Source organism: Nuphar pumila, chromosome 2, assembly GCF_984573655.1.
Source record: "Nuphar pumila chromosome 2, dmNupPumi1.hap1.1, whole genome shotgun sequence".
Taxonomy (NCBI): Eukaryota; Viridiplantae; Streptophyta; class Magnoliopsida; order Nymphaeales; family Nymphaeaceae; genus Nuphar; species Nuphar pumila.
The window spans coordinates 114,566,701-114,589,475 of record NC_143250.1 but is presented as its reverse complement, the minus strand read 5'-3'; the positions used below and the strand labels follow the sequence as shown (position 1 = coordinate 114,589,475).

General features: G+C 37.1%; 2 protein-coding genes across 4 annotated transcripts; one reads left to right on the top strand and one right to left on the bottom strand.

The window, feature by feature from the left end:
* Nucleotides 1–2,958: 2,958 nt before the first annotated feature.
* Nucleotides 2,959–20,154, bottom strand: LOC149846820 (ChaC-like family protein). 3 transcript variants are annotated; one of them, XM_089996596.1, is made up of 8 exons: nucleotides 19,964–20,154; nucleotides 19,807–19,883; nucleotides 7,011–7,064; nucleotides 3,861–3,917; nucleotides 3,746–3,786; nucleotides 3,578–3,649; nucleotides 3,411–3,490; nucleotides 2,959–3,288 (listed from the first exon to the last, which is right to left on the bottom strand). In XM_089996596.1, the coding sequence occupies exons 1-8, from the start codon at nucleotides 20,070–20,072 to the stop codon at nucleotides 3,206–3,208; spliced, it is 573 nt and encodes a 190-aa protein (XP_089852722.1). In that variant the 5' UTR covers nucleotides 20,073–20,154; the 3' UTR covers nucleotides 2,959–3,205. The 3 variants fall into 3 exon arrangements, with proteins under 3 accessions (XP_089852722.1, XP_089852724.1, XP_089852723.1); XM_089996598.1 differs by lacking the exon at nucleotides 3,861–3,917; XM_089996597.1 differs by lacking the exon at nucleotides 7,011–7,064 and having other exon boundaries at nucleotides 19,964–20,136.
* A 1,107-nt stretch (nucleotides 20,155–21,261) lies between these two features.
* On the top strand, nucleotides 21,262–22,178 carry LOC149846819 (ribulose bisphosphate carboxylase small subunit, chloroplastic-like). Its single transcript, XM_089998161.1, has 3 exons — nucleotides 21,262–21,430; nucleotides 21,529–21,660; nucleotides 21,755–22,178. Exons 1-3 carry the CDS (start codon nucleotides 21,287–21,289, stop codon nucleotides 21,983–21,985), a joined length of 507 nt encoding a protein of 168 aa, XP_089854287.1. The 5' UTR covers nucleotides 21,262–21,286; the 3' UTR covers nucleotides 21,986–22,178.
* The last annotated feature ends 597 nt before the right edge of the window (nucleotides 22,179–22,775 follow it).

The following is a 22,775-nucleotide window of genomic DNA, read 5'->3' as shown; positions in this document are numbered from 1 at the left end:
TAGTTGAAGCTAACATGATTTTCAATTATAAAGCTATATCTGGAATCTGTGTAGCTTATGATGCTTGGTAAGCATGTGATGTGAGACTTGGCCCATGAATTCTAGCATTTCTACCTGACAAGCATGAGGCATATCCGATCTTTCATTTTCTGGCAGTGAGTTTTCCTTGGGTTCATAAAGTTTCGAGTTTTTTTCTCTTTTTTATTCGGGTGAAAACTTATTAGCATTTTGAGCATCGATAAATCCGTGGAAAAACATCTAACGTAGTCTCTCTCTCTCTCTCTCTCTCTCTCTCTCTCTCTCTCTCTCTCTCTCTCTCTCTCTGGCACAGATTGCAGCGACCGTAAGTACAGCAGGCATGTGTTTGGATGTTTAAATATCACAATATTGTTTTAATTTTCGTCGATGCACAGAAGCATGGCGAGTCCCTGGGGGTAAGGGGAAAGCCCATAGAGTTTTATGCTGTCAGGGCAGCGACCGTAAGTACAGCAGGCAGAGCCAGCACATCTGGGTCTCTGATCCTGGGGGTGGTTTCTCCGTGTAAATATAAAAAAAAAAAAATCATGTCTCATAATTTGGAAGTTATGGTGCTTATGAATGTAACGTTACAAAAGGGGGGGAAATGGGTGTTAGTAGCCAAAAGGAGAATATGGATAGTGAGATAAAATGGTGAAGGAAACGGTGAAAGAGATTTGTGGAGAGAAATTCTTAAACTCGTTTCCAAATCTTTATTTGAAAGTGGGAATTTAGTTATTTTATGTTTTAAGTTATCTGCAAATTTTCTCAAATTTACCAACTTTCAGTAATTTTACATTTTAAGTTATTTTATTTTTTGTTTAGTTGTGTAAAGAACATCTTTTTATGTGTTTGACTATCGAAAAAATGTTTTTGTTTTTTGTGTGTTTGATGAGTAGTGGAGGGAGGGTCGTGGAGTGAATGAGCAAGGGTAACCCTATAATCTGGGTTTTTCTTTTGAAAAAAAGTGCAGTTTTTTTCAAAACCTGGTTTTCATGAAAGCCAGGTTTGGTGTCATCCAAACATGCACCAAACCTTTTCATGTGAAAACCAGGTTTACACACAAAACCAGGTTTAAAACCTGATTTTGGGTGTCATCCAAACGAGCCTTAAATATTTTGGTTGTGCCGTCCCTTGTTTTGCCAGTTTAACATTTGCGTGTTAAGAGGGCTAGTAAGGCAACTTGTGCAATTTGATGTATTTAAAAAGGGCCCTTGAGGGTGCCATGCTCTCTAATGTCTCATTGACTTTAAGTGTTAACTTATGATGGCAAACAGATGTAATTAGTCTTTAGTAGAATTAGATTAAGAATTTTTATATTATACACTATATGTTATTTATCTAAATTAATCTTATCTTTCTTAAAACTTAAATATTATAAAAAGGAGAAGCATGGGCAGTGGAGGCCAAAAAGTTTCTCCTTTATAAGATTTTTGTTTAAATGGCATATTTATCTTGTGTTTCTCGAATGGAATTATATTTTTTTTTTGGGCATTTGTAATTTATTTTCCTAAAAAAATGTATTACTTATATTGCATTAACGTACCTTTTTTGCACAAATTAAGAGCTATCTTTGGAAGAGACATTAGAATATGAGAACTTGAAATATGGCCATTTTCAATGTTTTTTTTTAAATCCAACCATGTAGAGGCATAGTAAATTTGCTAGGAATCATGTATTTTTAATAAAAAAATGTGATTTTTGAATACTTGAATCTTTATAAAGATTATGAGCCAAAAGCTGGTCCTTATAAAACCAAGCATGTATATCACATCCGTACAGAAAAAAATAATAAATCAATGAAAATCACATTCACACTGTAGTTCTCATAGTTTCGGTTCTCATACTCTAGTGACTCATCTTTCCAAATAGCAAAGTTAGCAGGTCTCTCTCTCTCTCTAATAATGTTCTTAATAGACAACCCTACGTGACCTATATTACAAGTAGGGATGGCAGTGGACCAGGGGACAACAGGCCCGGCCTCGCCCCATTTGGACCGGGGATGAAGGGCATGAAATGGGGATGGAGGTGGGGATGAAGGTTAAAATATATCCCCGTACCGGGATGGAGGTGGGGATGGACTTACACTTTTCCTGTCCCACCCCATCCCCGTCTCAATCTTCGCCTTTCCCCGCCCCCACCCCATCCTGTCCCCAATCCTTTAAGGAATAACTATAGACCGAGGGGAAACCGGGCACCGCCCCGCCTCACCCCCATTTGGACCAGGGATGCAGGACATGAAACGGGAATGGAGATTAAAAATCCATCCCCGTGCAGGGATGAAGGTGCAGATTTTGAAACGGGGCAGGTGTGGAGACATTGTCCCCCGCCCCGGTCCACTGCCATCCCTAACTACAAGTGGTATAAAACGTATCTTTGCTTTAACATTTTTCATAGACATTTTTAACAAAACATATTTTATTTTAGATGTATACATGTTACTTAATAATCATATTTGTTGTCATAATAAAATTTTTAGTATAAACTTTGTTTATCTAAAGCTCAGCCATAAGGACGGGCAGCTATAACGTGCTAGAATGGTTTTGAAGGAATTTAAAGTCAATAGCTTATGGTGCACGAAAACACTACTGCAGAATAGAAAGAAAAAATCAATGGAAAAATTAAAAAGATTAGGTACAAAGTTTTGTTTTTACTAAACACACTATTGCAGATTGCATCTACATGTTCTCTTTTTTAAATTTTTAAATAATTGAGAAAAAAACAGCCTCGCTCACCGGGTTCATTGATCTAAAACCTCAGATCCCTCTTACCCATTCGGAAATGCTTCACTGGGCCAAGGGTGGCCGGTTCTAGACCTTGGTCCAAAAAGGAACCTCACCGGTGAAAAATCTATTGGTAAATAATAATAAAAAACACATCGAAGAAAAAGAGAATGCAGATTGCAACGAAAATACTTGGCAACAGGGAATTTAAATGAAAGCATGAGATCTAAAGTAGGGAAGGCACTTAAAAATAAGATCGATGTCAGTCATGAGTACCTGGGTTGGCCTCTTTATGTTCAGAGAGCCAGCCAGCACAGCTTTTGTATCTATACAAGAGACTAGAAGTCTAGAACCAGAAGAGGACTAGACAATTATGAAGAACTAAGCTTTCAATTCCTTCAGTTGCAGCAATTAGAGTTCCTCTCAAAGAATTTGCATAATTTTCAATTGTAACTCTTAAATTTTAGCTATTTTTGGTTCTCTTGGTCCATCTGCGAAAGATTTTTTCTAACTGCATAAGCGAGATCCCTGACGTGATCGTCTTGGCATTCTGCGGGATTGTTCAACCCCCCCAAAAGAAAAATAGAAGGAAAGTATCAAGTAAAACTGCTGAACCAATGCTAAATCATAACATTTGATGAGAAAATAATAAATACAAAATAAAGAACATACCAAACTGGAGGAGGGAATTTTCAAGCTGGAAAAGATAATCTCTATTGGGACCTGATGGACCATGGGCACTGATAATTTGGCTGCATCATAACAGGCAGACAGCTTAATGGATTACTGAAGCAAAGCACTACAGTTATAAAAAATGGCTAAACAGAAAGAAGACTTACTTGGCCATTTCTTCAAGTGGCGCTGGGCCTAAGTAGTTCCTATTGAGCTTTTTGTCTGCTGAAGCTATATATCTGTATGTAATTTGGACAAAAAATGGCTGATTGTTCATTGCTGGCTTGCCTCAGATTGACATTTTTAATTAGAGGATGAGGAATATTGCTTCTTACACTAGCACTCCCGTGACAGCAGGGACTGATGATGTCATGTCCTGAATAAGAATTTTTAGATTGATGAATAAGAATATGATGACAGTGAAGATGCATCAAGGGTCCTAACACTTACAGTGTAAAAATCAACATAAGCCTTCAGGTCATACTGCTTCTCCCTAACTTCTAGATACTGCAATCCACCAACAGTCGAAAAATGGTTTCAGATTTTTATTCAATGACACAGCAGTAAGAAACTAAGACATGATAAATTAAATAAATAAAGCTCCGAACATCCATTTTAAATAGCAACCAAAAGCAGGACTTTAAATGGCCAAACCCCTACCAACCTCCTTGTTTTAAGGAGCAATATTTATATCAACCCAAAAAAACTATGAACTAATCAAAAATGGTATGAAATGTAGTAGAAGTTGCAGATCCCAGTATCAAGGGACCAAAAAGTGGTTCTGGCATGGCATATAGATGCAGTGTGTTGTTAATGGCCTTAAGAAATAAAACAGCTGAAACGATTATCTTTGTTAAGCCTTGTTTACAATTTCCATAGTTACGCAAGGTGGGCTTTGAAAAGTACGCTCTGCAGACACACAAAGTTTGCGGATCTCAGTATTGAGGGGGGTAAAAGTGCTTGCAGATTGCCAAATAGTTGGAAGATACATTATATCCTTGCTGGCCTTAAATAGGCTTCACCTAAATAGTAAGCCTAAACATGAGATTGAAGTCTAACAACAATGAGATCTTTCATTCATACCAGCTGAATTCAACTTGCAGGAGCTACTTAGTAACAAACAAAAAAATTCAGTCATATGAACAAATACAATAGCCAGATACACACCCAAGCAGTAATTTGCATTAAGCATTAGACGTCAACCAAGAGAAGAGTGACACCCTACTGTAGAAAGCTAAGAATAATTTGGACCAAGAGAAAGCTATGCACCAGGGGAAGATAATAGTGGAAGATCAGCAGGAGAAATAAAAAGACGATGCAATCAACCAGTAAAAACAAAAGAAATGAGGCTAAGGGAGATAGAGGCCTTTCCATGGATGCCTGCAATAAGGAGAAGTGGAGAACAGTAAATATGCTGACAGAAGACTGATTTTATCCTTGACAAACCAAAACAAACAGCAGCTACAAAATTTGAAAAAATCCTTTTGTAATTTTCCAGAATTATTTGGAGTCCTAAAATATTTAAAAATTTCAATGGATTTCACAATTTTTTTTGCTAATTTAAGAGGGGAGAAACTTGTTCCAGAAAGATGGGGCAAAACTAAAATGTGGAACACCAGAGGAGGTCCTCGAAAACAAGAATATCAAGAAAAAACTTGGAAATTAAGAAAAATCAAGAACAGAGAAAAGAACACAAGGGCTTTTCTTTAGGGATTCAAAATTAGGAGCCAAAGTGCCAAACTGCATTCCAATGACCAAACAGGCAAAATGAAAACATTGGTCTTAGTATTCAAAGAAGTATTTGAACATAAAGTAAGAAAACCATGGATTTAATCATATAGCTGCAGAGTAGGAATTGTAAAATGTCTTATAAAATTACATGGTAATATGCAAAACTGAAAACACTATAGGGGTCTTAATTGCTTATGAGAGTAGTAGCAAGGGAGACATATTGTGAGGGGCGTCGTAATAGGAAGGACCTGGGAGGCAGCCTACATGTCACACAACATGGGGCTTGAGAAAGGGAGAGAGAGATCAGCAACAAATAAAACACTGAACAAAACATAAAGCAAAAGCATACCACTGACACTGGATAAAGTAAAAAAACGATAAAGAATTCAAAGGAACACAAAGTAAGAAGGCAACCCAAGAACACAAAGGCTATAGATTGCTATAACGCTCTCCTTAGAGAGTCCTAAGGGACCCAAACCCTTTAATACATAAGACAGGAAAAGCATGACAAAAATAAAAACTAATGGATTACAATTACTATATTTCCAATAATAAAACATATGGATAACCCACATACCTAATCTAGGTTTACTGATGTAACAAACATTCTCCTCTTGGGTGATCACCATCTGCAGTTGTATTGCAGTGGAAGAGCATTGCAAGACTAAAACATGAGCAGAAACCACTACAAGAATTATATACAAAACCACACTAATAACCCCTGTATTCCTTAGCTGGGCTTGCTAAATGGTTCTCATGTTTTCTATTGAGAAGAAAATGTTTCCCATGTTATTACCATAATTAGATTTTTCTGCCCATATGACATGAGAAAAGGATGGACATGTTTGTTTTTCTTCATACAAAAAAGAAAAAAATTGCACCAGTTCTCAAACTCTTGATTGGGCCAGAAGTAATATATTTCCCAAACTGGAGTTCTGTCATAATTATTCCAATTAGAACATCTTTTTCCGCATGTGTGTTGGCATTGATGATCCTTGTTTTCACTTAGGTAATTTGCACAACCAAGGGCATTTCAATAAATTGAAGAATTCAAATTGTTTGCCAAAAGAGCTGACAAACTGGACATATTTTTAAAAGACACGAACCATAAATTTTTTTTCAATTTGCTTAATTAACCTTCACGCAGTAATCCCATAAAAAATACCATTACATTAATAGAAAAACTTTTAGAGGAAACTGGTATCAATGAAGTTGTTTGTCCACCAAAAAGCTCTGAACATCAAATAGGGAATAACCAGCACACTGGAAATGCCTGGACCTCTCACATGTTATCCGAGTAGCTTAACAGAATCAGAGATTCAGGACGTACAGCAGAGGTTGATTCCAGAATAATTGAATCAATTACAGGATTTAACTCCAAAAATAATGGAACCAGAATGTTTTTTTGGATAGGCAATGGAACCAAGAATGTTTGCTTCTAAAACCTCCAGAGTCTTTGCTCTAGAACTTGGCCAGAATTGATAAATGAAGCACATATATACTTGCAGGCCTCTAAATTGTGTGAGATAAACTAGCCTGTGATAATCTAAGAAATTGATCTTGAATGACAAAATAGTAAAATACTAAAAATTGTGATATTAAATTTAATTACAGCTGAAGTACATGAGGAATGTGCAAACAAAGAAGAGAAATAAGGGAAAAAAGGAACCACTTGTACAAGAATAAAACCTAGACAAGTAGAACATGACAAGTAGAGTGTGGACCAATCAAATGAAACACTACGGAAATATACCAAATTTGCATATTAATATATTATCCTGTGAATACCAATAAAACAGTCAAATCCAAAGCAAGGAAACTAAGAAATAGAAAAGAATGGGATGTCATGAATGCAATAGAAAACCATACCGACATTGTAATCTGTTCATTCTCTTCCCCAGAAACCCTGTAGGCAACTCCCCACTGTAGATCATCCATATGATGTGAGCAAGCTTACATGCACTTTAATGCAACAGTTCTTTTGGTATCCAAACAACAACAACCACAATCAGAAAAAAAAAAAAGAAAAAAGATCCAGATGGGAAAACAGGATGATATACGAAGGCAATCCAAGCTTATGATGATGGGTTTGATGCATTTATGCAGTAGAAGCTGTTCTACATTCAAGTTTGCATTAATTGAAAAAAGGTAATTTGTGTAGAAGAAATTCATCATATTATGCAGCACAATATATTGATCATGGAAAACTAAGCATAACATATTAATTAGAGATTGGCCCTGCAGATGTGTTCAGCATAATCAATTTATTAGAGATTGGCCCTTGGATCATGTGCTTTCGATGAAAAAATGCATTTTTTAAGTCATGAAAATTTGGTGTATTTACAGCCGTTGATTTTTGAATCACCAAAAATACATACACACACCAGATTCCAATGATTCAAAAGTTGATCCCCAACAAACAGAGCATGTAGATCATATCTTTAAAGTTAGATTCACTTAAGAAAACATGGGCAGTTAGATATTGCTTGTTTCAACTCATTAATACCGTATCAACATCCACACCAGAGTTTTAATGGGGCTGAGAAAGGCTAACACACAAGATCTAAAGAGGGAAAAAGGCAGAGGGTTTGTACATTTTGTTGTGCAATAAAACCGCCAGCCAGTAAGAAAGCTGTCAGTGGTAGTTGACAACTGGTTGATAAATGACCAATATCTTGATTGGTACCGCTAGGGTTGGTGTAGACCCTTCTAGAGCCTTCTTTGGTTAAGGCTTGAAAAAGGGATGAGAGGAAGGTGCAAACAACTCTTTATTATTTCTTTTGATTCATGTACATTTTTATTTTAAGCTGAGTGATCTTCTTAACAATATTTGTTGTTACTTGTTAGCTTCGTACTTATTTGTCTTAAGTACTGTATAGTTGATATGAAAAATAGCATAACAGTGATTGAAATTTGTTAAATTACAAAACATGCTATAGTTAATTGCATTTACTGCTTAGTTCATAAGTTGCAGAATGTTTGCAAAATAATGCCTTTAAATTACAGTTTAATGCATGTAGTTATAGAATATTATATTCTGGTGGTTCTGTTATAGAATATTTCACTTCGATTCCTGGACTTGTGTGATATTCAGAAGTAGTGGTTCTATTTTTATCTATGTAACACAGACTCTTCTAACGCACCCGCACCGATGCGAGAGTGCGACTTATGGACATGGCTTCCTTTGTGTCAGGTGAAGTCATCCACACCGAGGTCCAATTTTGTCATAAGTAGATTCGGTTAACCCTAACCAAGTCTAGTTTTGTCTATATTATATAAAAATTACATAAATGCACACACACACACACATACACGTATATATGTATATATAGAGAGAGTAATGTGCAAGTTCCAAACATATAGTTGATATGAAAAATAGCATAACAGTGATTGAAATTTGTTAAATTACAAAACATGCTATAGTTAATTGCATTTACTGCTTAGTTCATAAGTTGCAGAATGTTTGCAAAATAATGCCTTTAAATTACAGTTTAATGCATGTAGTTATAGAATATTATATTCTGGTGGTTCTGTTATAGAATATTTCACTTCGATTCCTGGACTTGTGTGATATTCAGTAGTGGTTCTATTTTTATCTATGTAACACAGACTCTTCTAACGCACCCGCACCGATGCGAGAGTGCGACTTATGGACATGGCTTCCTTTGTGTCAGGTGAAGTCATCCACACCGAGGTCCAATTTTGTCATAAGTAGATTCGGTTAACCCTAACCAAGTCTAGTTTTGTCTATATTATATAAAAATTACATAAATGCACACACACACACACATACACGTATATATGTATATATAGAGAGAGTAATGTGCAAGTTCCAAACCATTTATCTCCCAGACCCCTTTTAAAAACATATTTACATGTGCTTTTTACTTAATCTAAACACATAGATGTAATATCTATGCTTTATTTAATAGAAAACATGTATTGGTTTAAAGATTCTTCATGTTTAGATGTGTTTTTAGCTGAACAAAAAATAAACGGTTTATATTATACCAAAAAAATTGATTAACTAAAAATCAAGAATTCTTGGTAAATTGATTCAACCCGAAGCATGGTTCTTAGTGAATAAGCAATGATAAATACATCTACAGGTTTGGATTAAGCATTAAACACATGAAAATATGTTTTTTAAAGGGATCTGGGGCGGTTTGGGAGATAAATGTCTGGAACTTATGTATTACTCTCTCTCTCTCTCTCTCTCTCTCTCTCTCTATATATATATATATATATATATATATATATATATATATATATATATGCACCCTCACACCCAGTGTTGTGAAAAGCGTTGAGGCGTAGCGAGGCACTCCACCAAAATCTGAGGCGAGGCATAAGCCTCAAATTTTTTTTTGAAAACTTAAAAAAATTATAAAAAAATATCTAAAATTATAAATAAATAAATAAAAAATGCTTTATTGATGAAGCAACAACCAACAAGAAATAAAAAATCTCAAATAAATACTAAAAAAATTATGAGATTAACATGTAAAAGTAACATTAATGCAACAACTTGATCTACATAAGTATCTAAGAAACCAAAATTCTCTCACAGCATCAGATCTTCTTATTTATGTTGTTTTTCAAACATTAGAAACCAAAAATTTCTTCAATTAAATTGATCTCTTGCGCATTTGTAGGAAAAAAAAAACAGAGAATAGCCATCTGTAGTAGAGAAAGCATGGGCTTCTTCTGTGTTCAATCCAAGTTCAGCAAGCAATGAAATTAACTAACGCAAAACCGAAGCATAAGTGTTATCAAAATGCAGATAAAAGAACATTTATAGTTCTATAGAATCATTCTCATGGAGCTTAATCATTCAACGACAAAGGAAAAAGACCCAAATACTCAAATGTGTATCAACAACTTAAAACACTCAAACAAATATGCAGCAATCACAATTACATCCATTATTTAGATGAAAACAACATGTATACATCTAAGAAGCATCTAAATCCTGTGGTTTTGATATATTTATATGTATATCTAATAAGTGAAAATTAATATTAAAAGTATATCATGTCATTAGTATTGCGTCAGGTGAATTTGCTAAAGAATCTAAATTATGTTTGCAGACTCCACACAATACACATGCTCTATTTCTCCAACTTCTGCCTGTAATGAGATATGCGAAAAAACAAAGAGTGCTATAAGCACTTACAATGTCCATCAACGGACAAACAAAAGAGATGATACCCAGTCTCTTATTGAAAAGAGAGAGAGCTCTCAAGAGTGTGGAATACGAGAGGGGGGCACCCCTATATATACAAAAAAAAAGGGAGTGAGGGGTGGCCTTATGGCCTAAAAAGAAGTGCCACAAAGGGGGCTCCCCATGGAGTCGTTGGGGGCCCCATCGACTCAATGGTGGGGCCCCTTATGTGGGTCAAAAACTAAAAGAAAAAAGAAAAAAAGAAAGTGCAAAATAAATACAAAAAAGGGGAAAATAGCAAGTACCCCTATCGGTTAATTGTGAAATGACTAAAATACCCTTACTGGGTATATTAAATTATATATAAATATAAATATAGATTACATGTAATTTAACACCCTCCCTCAAGCTTTACGGGGATATAACTGAAAGCTTGTCAATGAGAAACATAAAATGAGGAGCAGCAAGGGCTTTACTTAAGAAGTCCGCCAACTGATACTCGGATGTGACGTAAGGTAGTGATATGGTTCCTCTTAGATATTCATCACGCACGTAATGGCAGTCCATCTCGATGTGCTTAGTACACTCATAGAAGGTGTGATTGCTTGCGATATAGATTGTGCTTTTGTTGACACAACACATCTTCGAAGGAGTAGAGATGGCAATGCCCATATCACTGAGGAGACTTCTTAGTCACACAAGCTCCATGGTTGTAGTGGCCATAGCACGATATTCCGCTTTGGTTGAGGACAATGATACTTTGTGTTGCTTCTTGCATCTCCAAGAAATCATAGTCACCTATGAAAACACAAAAACCCATAATTGAGACTCTGTCATTGGGATTCCTCCCCAATCAGCATCAGTATAAGCAATTAAATCAAGTGATGAAGAGGAGGAAAGAAAAACTCCCTTAGTTATTGTGTTTTTGATGTATCTGACGATTCTTAAGACTGCACTCATGTGCACGGTTGTAGGTGCCTGTTGAAACTGACTGACTGAGTGGACAGCATGAGTTATGTCTGGCCGAGTGATGAATAAGTAGGTAAGAGACCCAACAAGTTGACGGGAGTAGGATCCTCGAGGAGTATAATATCTTTCAACCTTAACTTTGAATTGATGACTTCAGGGGTTTCTATCTTCTTATCATCGGAAATACCAGACTTGGAACAAATGTCAACAGCAAGTTTCATCTGAGAGAGAATGTACCCTTGAGGAGAGTATGCTACTTCAATTCCTAAAAAATATCTTAAGAAACCAAGGTCAGACATGTCAAAATTTTCTTTTAAAACTTTCTTAATATCATTAATGTCTTGCTCATCACTTCCAGTGATGATCATATCATCAACATAAAGTAGTAAAATAACTACTGAAGACTGCACTTTTCACAAACAAAGCAGTGTCAATATAGCATGAACGAAAATTCAAACTTGTCATTATATTGCTAAATCTATCATGCCAAGCCTTTGGGGCTTGCTTTAAACCATATAATGCCTTTTTAAGTTTGAGAATTTTATTTTTCCCAATACATACTCCTGGTGAAGGATCCATGTAAACCTCTTCATTTAATTCACCATTTAGAAATGCATTCTTAACATCTAGTAAATAGATACGCCATTTTTTAACTGACGCAACGGCGATAAGAGTCCTAACACTAGTCATCCTAGCTACGGGTGCGAAAGTTTCTTCATACTCTATATCGTATTCTTGAGCGTATCCTTTAGCTATTAATCGGGCTTTATAGCGTTCTAATGAACCATCACTTTTAGTTTTAATTTTGAAGACCCATCTACATCCAATCGATCTCTTTACAGTGGGTAATGAAGTTATTTCTCAAGTTTTTGCCTTTTCAAGGGCATTAAGTTCTAAGTTCATGGCTTCAACCCATTGAGGAATGTTTTTGGCTTCATTATAGTGTAAAGGTTCATGAAATGAGTGTAACGCAATTAGACATGCTCTATACCTTGGAGTTAGAGACTCATAGGAAACAAACCTATTAGGAGGATTGGAGATTCGGTCGGATCTCCTTAAAGAGGTTTCTTCTATGTTGGAACCTTGAGAGTATTTTTCTAAGGCACTCATTTGAGCTTGTTAACCACGCCTAACATAGGTTTGGATTGGTCTATCATTTTTATTTTCAACATTGTTAAGAGGAATATCCTCAAGATCATTCAACAACTCATTAGAGATTTCCTCTTCTTGAGGAGTCTCATCTTCCTGAGAGAGAAGGTCAAATAAGAAAGCATATTCGCTTTCGTCAATATCTTTAGTTTTCTCAAAACCATTTTCATTTTCCAAGAAGGTTACGTCTTTGGATACATAGAGTTTGTTATTTTTAAGGTCAAAACATCTAAAACCCTTTGGATTTTCTCCACATCTTAAGAAAATACATTCAGTAGCTTTAGGAGATAATTTGTCTCTTTTATGTGTAAGGACAAAACATTTACACCCAAAAATTCTTAACCTATTGAAATCAGGTATTCTTTCAAATAGTTTTTCATATGGAGATGTATTTTGTAAGGATGAAGATATCATTCTATTTATCAAGTAAGTTGAGGTTAAGGCGGCTTCCGCCCAAAAACTTTTTGGAATTTCTTTGGAGATAAGAAGTGTCCTAGTGGTTTTCAAGAAGTGTCTATGCTTTCTTTCGGCTAAACCATTTTGTTGAGGAGTCTTAGAACATGATCTTTGATGACAAATTTCATTCATTTCTAAATAATTTTGAAATTCATGTGATAGATACTCTCCACCCGAATCGGATCTAAGAGTAGAGATATTACTTGAAAATTGATTTTTGACAATCATATGAAATTTCCTGAAAAAGTCAAAGACTTCGGATTTTAAATTGAGAAATTAGATCCACACATATCTAGTGTAGTCATTAATGAAAGTAACATAATAGGAGTATCCTCCTTTAGATATGACTAGAGAAGGGCCCCAAACGTTCGAATGGACTAACTCAAAAGGTCTTTTGGACACCAAAGTTCGATTTGGAAAATGAGTGGATTTCATTTTACCAAAAATACAATTCTTGCAAACAAAATGTTTCTCATTACAAAATTTCTAAAAGGAAAGGAGTACATTTTTGAGAAACTTGGATGTCCAAGTCTTTAATGCCAAGTTTCAATATTTTTATCTTGGACATGGTTACAAAAAGAGTTAGTGGGAAGTTTCAAGTTGTTCATCTAATAGAGATCTCCCCTCCTATGGCCTTGCCCAATCTGCTTCCCGGACCGGAGATCCTGTATAAAGCAATCCTTAGTTGAGAAGGAAATTTCACATCCATGATCACATATTTGAGCAACAGAGAGGAGATTTAAATTAAGTTGAAATATCACTCTTACGTTTGCACAAAGAAATCTTTGGAAAATTTTAAAATTCCAAAACTTTTTACTTGTAAAGATGTACCATCGGCAGTTAAAACATAGGAGTTTTTAGAGTTATTACACAAATCGGAAAGCCCATTTTCAAGAGGGGTCATATGAAAGGAATCTCCAGAATCAAGGATCCAAGAAGACATACCTGGAGGAGAGGAAGAAGCTATGGCAGCACCCGAGGTTGATGGTGATTTGAGTAGAATTTGTAGTGCTTCCGATAGTTGAGCAAGAGAAAAAGACTCCTTCCCTTTGATAGTTTCCTCATTCTTTTGAGTAGCTTCTTCAACGGAGGTAACCTTATTCTTAGGTGCTTCATTCAACTTAAGGCAATTAGGTCTTATATGACCCGGTTCTTGGCAATGATGGCAAATGACTTTTCTATAGTTGTCATTATAGTTATTTTGCCTTCCAAAGTGTGGAGGCTTATAGGCTTTCACATGGTTGTCAGGTTTAGACACGGCCAAAACGTCATCTTCTCCTTTAATCATGCCAAGACGAGTTTCTTCTTGGCATATTTCGGCTATGGCATCTTCCAAGGGAAGAGGCTTAGATCTATGAAGAAGGGAAGATCTAACTTGTTCATATTCGAGCCTAAGCCCATGTAGAAATTGGAAAAAGTGTTCTTTTTCCATTTGTTCTCTTCTTAGTTCCACATCTACACTAGAAACCCACTTTGGTTCTAGTAAAAATAGTTCATCCCATAAGGGTCCAAGAGTGCTAAAGTAATCCCTCACACTCATTTCTCCTTGCTTGATAGTCCGGATTTTTTCTTGGAAGAAGAATTGACGAGCAAGGTCTTTTTGAGTAAACATATCTTTCATAAAGAACCATGCTTCATTAGCCATCCGAAATTTAGCAATGTTGGCACAAATTTTGAGCTCCACATTGTTCATGAACCAAGCAAGAATCTTGGCATGCTTACTTTCCCAATCTTCCACTTTAGATTGGTGATCTTCAATGGCCTTCATGCGAGCATTTCCTTCAAGAGCTTTTTCTTGATCACCATCCATTTAGGTGAGTTGGAGTTGTGGTTCCGGAATGGTGCCCATAACGTATCCCCAAAGCTATTTACCCTTGAGGTTGTTCTCCATGGCGGCGGCCCACATCATATAGTTGGAGCCATTAATCTTGAAGGAGAGATCAGTCTTTTGTTCCCCTTCCATTTAATCTCTCACAAGAAGAGAGATACACAATAAATAATATATAACTACTCAACTAGCTATATTAAGAATCAAGAGCATACACGAGGCTCTGATACCATGTAATGAGATATGCGGAAAAACAAAGAGTGCTATAAGCACTTACAATGTCCACCAACAGACAAACAAAGGAGATGATACCCAAATCCACAAAGGGACAACACAACATAAAAATATAAATGTCTCTTGTTGAAAAGAGAGAGAGCTCTCAAGAGTGTGGAATACAAGAGGGGGGCACCCCTATATATACAAAAAGAAAGGGAGTGAGGGGTGGCCTTATGGTGTAAAAAGAAGTGCCACAAAGGGGGGCTCTCCATGGAGTCGTTGGGGGCCCCATCGACTCAATGGTGGGGCCCCTTATGTGGGTAAAAAACTAAAAGAAAAAAAGAAAGTGCAAAATAAATATAGAAAAAGGGGAAAATAACAAGTACCCCTATCGGGTACTTGTGAAATGACTAAAATACCCCTATTGGGTATATTAAACTATATATATAGATTACATGTAATTTAACATTGCCATCATAATATATCAGCTGCAGAACACCTTGTGGTTAGCAAACTCGGTGAGTTTAGTCCCTAACTAAGATACTATTTTTTAACTCAGTTAGGGACCGATCCGATCCAACTCGGGCAAGTCAGGAGCAGACTCACCAAGTTTGCCAACCATGCTGCAAAGAGCTTGAATCAACCTTTATCTATTGAAATCTCGTTGAAATCTATAAACTGTAATTTTTTTCTATTGAAATTTCGTTGAATCTATAAACTGTCATATAGGTATGCATGTAATAGCAGAAGATAGAAGAGGCTGACAGAGGAGAGAGGTTCACAGACAAGGCTGACAGAGGAGCAGTCTTCTTCTTCTTCTTAGGTTGATAGATAGCGAGAGGTGGGAGAGAGCAGAGAGTGAGAGAAGGGGGAGACGAGAGGTGGGAGACAAGCAGGGAGGTGGGAGAGAGACTGAGAGACGAGATAATGAGGGGCCCCGACCGAGTAACCCTATTTTTTGGTCAAATGGGGGCTCCAAAACAAGGTAAGGCGCATACGCCTCACCTTGAGGCATACGCCTCAAGGTGTATGAGGTGTGCGCCTCAAGGTTTTTGTGCCTTATGCCTGCGCCTCAATGCACAAAACCCCTCGCCTTGAGGCGAGGCGAGCTTTTAATAACACTGCTCCCACCAAAGTTTTTAAAATTGTCATGTCATACCCTCCACACCCACACCTATATCTGCAACTGCACCTGCGCCTATGTGACATAGGTTTTTATTGAAACTACATGTTAGTGTTCTAAATCTTTGAAATTACCGAACAGTACCCTTCAAAAATTTCAAAATTCCTGAACAAAACAATCTGTTTGAAAACTGCAGAAAAAAAAATTTGTAGTTTTTGTCTAAAATTACAGAAAAAAACAGAACTTTTGAAAGCTACAAAAAAGGAGTTTTTGTTCATAAAAGAGTTTTTTTTTTGCATACTTTAAAGTTGTGAAAAAATATACTAATGAATAAAACTTACTTATTAATCATAGTATTGCTTTTTACAGATTGTAAACTAGCAAACCATATAATTATGGCTTAACTTTCTAAGATTAACAAACTTAATGACACAATTTTCGAGATGTGGCAGTAGAAAATGATGAGTTAATTGTTGCACACCAACTTAATGACACAAATTTCCTTTATATAGGATTATGGCAATTAATCCTACCTTAATTGGTGACAAGGATTTCCTTAATGGCCTTATGGTCACATAATCCTTACATCTCTACCTGGTCATAAGCTATATAGGTGCGTATAGTGTCACAAAGCTTATATGTAGGACATGGTAGGGGATGAGAGCAAACAAGAGAGGAGGCATAATGTTACGCTGGTGGATATCCAAAATTCGGGTATTCATAACCTCTTCATATTCTCACATGTTTCTTTCTTTCTCAATTCATATGTATGTATGGCAAGAAATCCTGGGGCTAGAATTTTACCAAAATCTTGGTGAAACACCACTCAAGTTTTGCTATCATCCAACCGTTTATGCATGTAGTTGTTTCTTAATTGGTTATAATAGATTTAATTCATTTCAATTAGTTTTTATAATTAACCATGCACAATGTTTTATTCATGTGCATGAGGTGGGTCAACCTCTCACGCAGGGCCATTTAGAATCCCAGGCTGTTGAGATGGTCCATCCTCTGCGGTCTTGAATTTTTTCGTTTATGCAGGATTATAACCATTAATCATTCCTTAATTGGTGATAAGGATTTCCTTAATGGCCTTATGGCCACATAATCTTTACATCTACCACTTGGCCATAAGCCATTTAGGGGAATACAGTGTCATAAAGCTTACTCCCACAATTTTAGACTTTTGCAATTGTACACTTATCACCTTGTATTCTATTCCCACATACTATGGATTTTCAATACGAGCATTATGAGGATTTTTCACACATCAAATGGACTATTTCTTTATGATTATTTCACACATCAAAGATACCCTTAAAAACTACCTTCATCAAAGGATCAACTACCATATCTGATGAAGGTAAAAAATCAACTAATATTTCATTTTCTTTAAAATATCATGTACATATTGGTACTTAATTTTTTTTGGCTCTTAGAGCTATCAGCTCTAGTGTTCATCAAGCTTATTGCAGCTTTGTTATCACAAAATATCTGAATGGGTTCATTTGAAATATCTAGTTTCAAATCACTCAAGAAGAGACTAATCTAGACCCCAAAGGTCACAACCATATTACAAGCTATATATTGGGCTTCTTGAGTATGTAGTGTCACAGAACCTCGTTTCTTGCATGACCAAGAAACAACTTCACCTAATGTGAAAACATATTCGAAAGTAGACTTACGTGCACAACATAGCATATATGAGGCTACTAATTGCCTGAGCATAAGGGACTTCAAACTTGTCTTGTCCATCTTTTGGACAATCATTCTTGCTTAATTTCATTCCTTTAACAACAATGATTAACTTGGCTTGACTGTCTTCCATTCTGAATTTCTTCAAAATATAGTCAAGATTTTTCTGAAAACCAAGTATAACAACTTAGAGCTTCTACGTCTGAAAAATTTAATTTCAACCACATATGATGCTTCACCCAAGTCTTTCAACTCAAATCCCTCGGATTTTTTTCAACATGTACACTTTATCATTTTGATCTTTTATAACAAATCCCTCTGATTGTTGCATATATATTGTTTCTTTCAATTCACCAATCAAGAAGGTTGTCTTTAAGTTTGATGTAACTCAAGGTCAAAGTAAGCCACTAAGGACAATACAATGTGAATAGAAGCAAACTTTACCACTAGGGAGTAAGTTTATTCATAATCAATGCCCTCATGTTAAGTGTAGCATTTCGCAACTAATCTTGCTTTCAATTTGTCAATGGTTTCATTTGTTTTGTATTTCTTCCTTATGACCTATTTTGAACCAATTGCCTTCCGGTCAACAAGCAATATAATTTCAACAAAAAAAGAAGCTCTACTTCTGAATATCACATAAGTTCAGGTATTAAAGTAAAATATTTTGTAACAAAACCATCAGAATGTAATATTATATAACCACATGCACAAAATTGCAATTCAAAAGCATTATTTTGCAAATATTCTACAACTTAGGCACTAAAAGGTAAATACAATTAACTATAACATGTCATTTTGTAATTTAACAAATTTCAGTCACTGTTATGATATTATCAGTCACTTGATCTGCTCTCGGTAAAATCCCCTTGATATTATCAATTTTCCCTTTCCTATTTGGTGTTCAAGACACCACGCTTGGTGTTATATAAAACTGGTACTCTATGAAATCATTTTGTCTTTTACTTTGTAATATGAAAGGGGGTTTTGACTCTGGTGGATGATCCTAAATCACCAAGCCACAATAAACAAAACATACCAACTGTTCGGTTTATTGGCTCAACCACTTGGCTCTGATACCAATGTTTTCAGTTACCGTGAGAACAACATCCAGGCACAATAGCTAAATCACGAGCAGCAACCACACAAGACAACGATGATGCTTATGTGACACCACCAGTGACGTACATGAACAGCGCAGAGGAGAAGTGAAACACCAGTAGTGTAGTTCAGACAGTGGAAAGGAAATATCATAACCAACGATTTAACTTCGATACCAGTATAGGACATGGTGGAGAATGAGAGCTAACAAGAGCAGAGGCACGCTGTTACGTTGGTGATCTCCAAGATTACCGTATTCACAGCATCTACAGGTTCTCACAAATTTCTTTCTTTCTCAATGCGTGTGTATGTGGCAAAAAATCCTGTATTCACGTATACAAAACATGGGGCTAGAATTTTGCTAAAATCTTGGTAAAACACTTCTCAAGTTTTGTTATCATTCAATCGTTTATGCATGTAGTTGTTTCTTAATTAGTTATGTTAAATTTAATTCATTTCAATTAGTTTCTATAATTAACTACGCATAACGTTTTGCTCATGCGCATGAGCCATTTAGAATCTCAGGCTGTTGAGGGTGGCCCATCTTCCACGGTCCTGGATTCTTTCCTTTATGCGGGATTATGGCCATTAATCCTCCCTTGATTGGTGATAAGGATTTCCTTAATGGCCTTATGGTCACATAATACATACATGGACCTTGCTTTCTGAGTCAGCCCTAAATTAGTCCGACCCACCATCACATAATGAACACAAAGCTATACCATGCAAAACTCAATTCACGAACATCGTCCAATTTGTGTGCAGAAATCAATCATATACTTCATCAAACGGCAGAGAGATAGATACCAATCATCTCATCTCAAACAACATAACATGGAATATGGAAAAATCGCATAACACATTTTGCGGTTGTATTAAATGGATCTTGGAAAGCAACAATGTGAAATAATTTTTTGAGATAACAAGGATACGACAACAACCAAAATGGGTCATGGGTACTCACACAAACTGCCCTCTCATGGGGCTCTAGCGTTACAGTTCTTCCGGGATTTTCAGGCGTCCCTCTGTGGTCCGTGCTACCTGCAACGATTGGGAGAAAGAGAGAGAAGGGGATGAGAAGAACAAAAGAGAGAGAGAGAGACAGAGACAGAGAGAGAGACCTTGGTAGAAAACACGACGGTATCCCCTGATGAATCCCACGAGGCGTTGATCGAACGCAAACCCAGCTTTCCATATCAATGATCCGTATCCAAATATCCACAGTACCATCTCCCTCCCCGGCTCTCTGCTCTCTGTCAATGGAAGATTGACTGCAGGCAGAGCTCTCTCTCTCTCAAATCTCAATAAACGATTATGTGGATCTTGCTGTGTTGGACGGACGCGTATTTATGCCACAGAATCGAGAATCGGCCATCGAATCGGTTTGAAAACGATTCAGGTGAATCTCAATTGACTCGGCTAACTCTTAACCAGCAGATGACACATGTCATAAAAATACTAAAAGAATATAAAAAACTATTTTCTAGTATTTTTATTGTATGAAAAAAAAATCCTACGAATAGAAATAGGATACGAATCGGCCAACCGATTAGCAACGATACTGACAACATTGCAATCCCCACCAACACTCACGCGTCCACTCAGTCGAGAGAATGATTCTCATGTGCCCTGTTTCTTAGGTGCAAACAAACATGAGATAGAACCCAAAAAACAGTCTTTCAAAAACAGAGACCTAGCCGCACTGGCTCTGCCTGTAGTATTTACAGTCATTGTTTTGCAGCATAAAACTCTGGGTTTGCCTCAAATGTGTTCAAATCACATTACCAGTGATTCTTACTTGCTTTCATGTGATTCCAAATAACATTGTTCACCTTATATATATATATATATATCATCGAATCCCTTTTCGTAGGTCGAACTCGAACACTTGCTCTGATGAGCGTGTCATTTTTGTTTTTGTGTTTCGAACCCTTTAGTGGTGGTCCAAACTCAGATCTGTCTTTTGAGGTGCTGGTACTAATTTGGGCTCGAGTCCTATCGGGTCCACTATAAGAAAAACCATACTAGAATCAAAACTCGGGTCAGAGATGGGTCTGGTTTAAAAATTTATAAATCATACCCGAATCCATACAGTAATCGGACCTTTTAGGTAAATAACCAGTTTCTTAGGGAACCTCTTTTTTTTCACCAAACTAACTTTATAGGGTTCGGGTCAAGGTCAAACCCAACCCCAATGACACCCCTGCTCGTGTGCCCGCTCGTCACTGGCATCGCCTTTGTGACTTTGTCAATTGCCCCCCCACTTCCCGACATTTTTTATTATTAGTTTTGACGTTGAGTCTGCAGTCTCTGCACACCGAACACCCGTCCTCATACTTCCCCACCACCACTCCACAAACCCCATACGGCTCCTCATCTTGTCCTTTTCCTCCCCTCTTCAAAGCCACCCCTCCCCGTCTCTCTTTCCCTCTCTATCAAACGCGATGGCTGCCGGAATCCCTCTTAACACCTGCATTTCCTCTTATGTCGGCCTGAAAACCGCCCCTCAAAACCTCCTCCCCCTAAAGGAATCCCTTCAGTGGACCCGGAAAACCGTCTCCAATGGCTCAAGAGCCCACTGCATGAAGGTCTCTCTCTCTCTCTCTCTCTCTCTCTCTCTCTCTCTCTCTCTCTCTCTCTCTCTCTCTCTCTTATTTCTGACTTTTTTCGTTTTTTAAAATCTTAGACATGGAATCCGACCAACAACAAGAAATTCGAGACATTTTCATACCTTCCACCGCTTTCTGTCGAATCCATCGCCAAGGGGATCGATCACATCCTCTCCAAGGGTTGGGTGCCATCTTTGGAGTTTGACGAGGTAACCAACACAAACAACACCCACCTTTTTCTCTCATCGATTTACCAACTTGATGGTTTTTATGGGGGTTTTTCGTTTTGTTTTTTCTTGAAAGGTGGGGCATGTGCATAGGACCAACAGTAGGCAACCAGGGTACTACGATGGGAGGTATTGGACGCTGTGGAAACTGCCCTTGTTCGGTTGCACAGACTCATCTCAGGTGTTGGAAGAGATCAAGCAGTGCAAGGAGACGTTCCCCAACGCCTACATCCGATGCATTGCCTTTGACAGCCAGCATCAGGGACAGTGCATGTCCTTCCTCATTCACAAACCCCAAACCCCATAGCTTTACTCTCCCCCTGCTGCTGCTATCTCTTTCCTTTGGTTTCGGAACTATTTCCCTTTTGGTTTTCCGTTCTGAATGTAGTGGTAGCATCATGGCTTTCTCAAGACCTCGGTTTTGTTAATAATAATATAAGCTATGAGTTTTTAGCTGTTGGGGGTGATAAATGTTTAATAATCCTGATCTTTTGATTGTATTGGGAACGTCCTGTTGTTTGGCTTGGTGTCTGTAAAATAACGTGGGCTTGCTTCAAATCGGACAGCACATGCATCTCCATCTCCGCCGGAGTGTGCCAAAAGTGAAATATCATGTGCTTGTGAGCACCTGGTTTTGTCCACTGCAGATTGTCAAAAGTACACATTATATGAGTGCCAGCTGCATGCAGCGACTTAATTGACCGCCACCCATCTTGGCATTTTTCGAGATGATTGATGGTCAGCAGTGACAGCTACCCCATCTTGGCATTTTTCGAGATATGGATGGTCAGCTGTAGTGATAAACAAATAGCAAATAGTGTTGCTGCATAAAAAGAAAATGATTTTTACAAAAAATTAAAGCATGTTTGCAGTGTCGCGAATTTCTTGGATTTTCTCAAGCGGAGCTTGTGACTGTAAATCACAATCCCAACATTTTCTAAAGGTTAAAAGTGCAAGTTGTGATTGTAGCTGTGATTGTTTTAGCTTTGAATCTTGTAAAAATTGTTTTAAGGTTGGTCTTGGACCAATGATCACAGCTTTTACTTTTTCAGTTGTAAATGTTTATCCTATATGTGATCAAAGCAAACATGTCTACT

Excerpts from the sequence above, each read along its gene's own strand:
- LOC149846820 (XM_089996596.1), bottom strand. The coding sequence starts at position 20,072 with ATGGTACTGTGGATATTTGGATACGGATCATTGATATGGAAAGCTGGG. Across the intron at positions 7,065-19,806 it reads CCCATGAGAGGGCAGTTTGT|TGGGGAGTTGCCTACAGGGT; the intron begins GTGAGTACCCAT and ends GATGATCTACAG. Across the intron at positions 3,787-3,860 it reads CTTATGTTGATTTTTACACT|GACATGACATCATCAGTCCC; the intron begins GTAAGTGTTAGG and ends ATTCTTATTCAG.
- LOC149846819 (XM_089998161.1), top strand. The coding sequence starts at position 21,287 with ATGGCTGCCGGAATCCCTCTTAACACCTGCATTTCCTCTTATGTCGGC. Across the intron at positions 21,431-21,528 it reads CAAGAGCCCACTGCATGAAG|ACATGGAATCCGACCAACAA; the intron begins GTCTCTCTCTCT and ends TTAAAATCTTAG. Across the intron at positions 21,661-21,754 it reads CATCTTTGGAGTTTGACGAG|GTGGGGCATGTGCATAGGAC; the intron begins GTAACCAACACA and ends TTTTCTTGAAAG.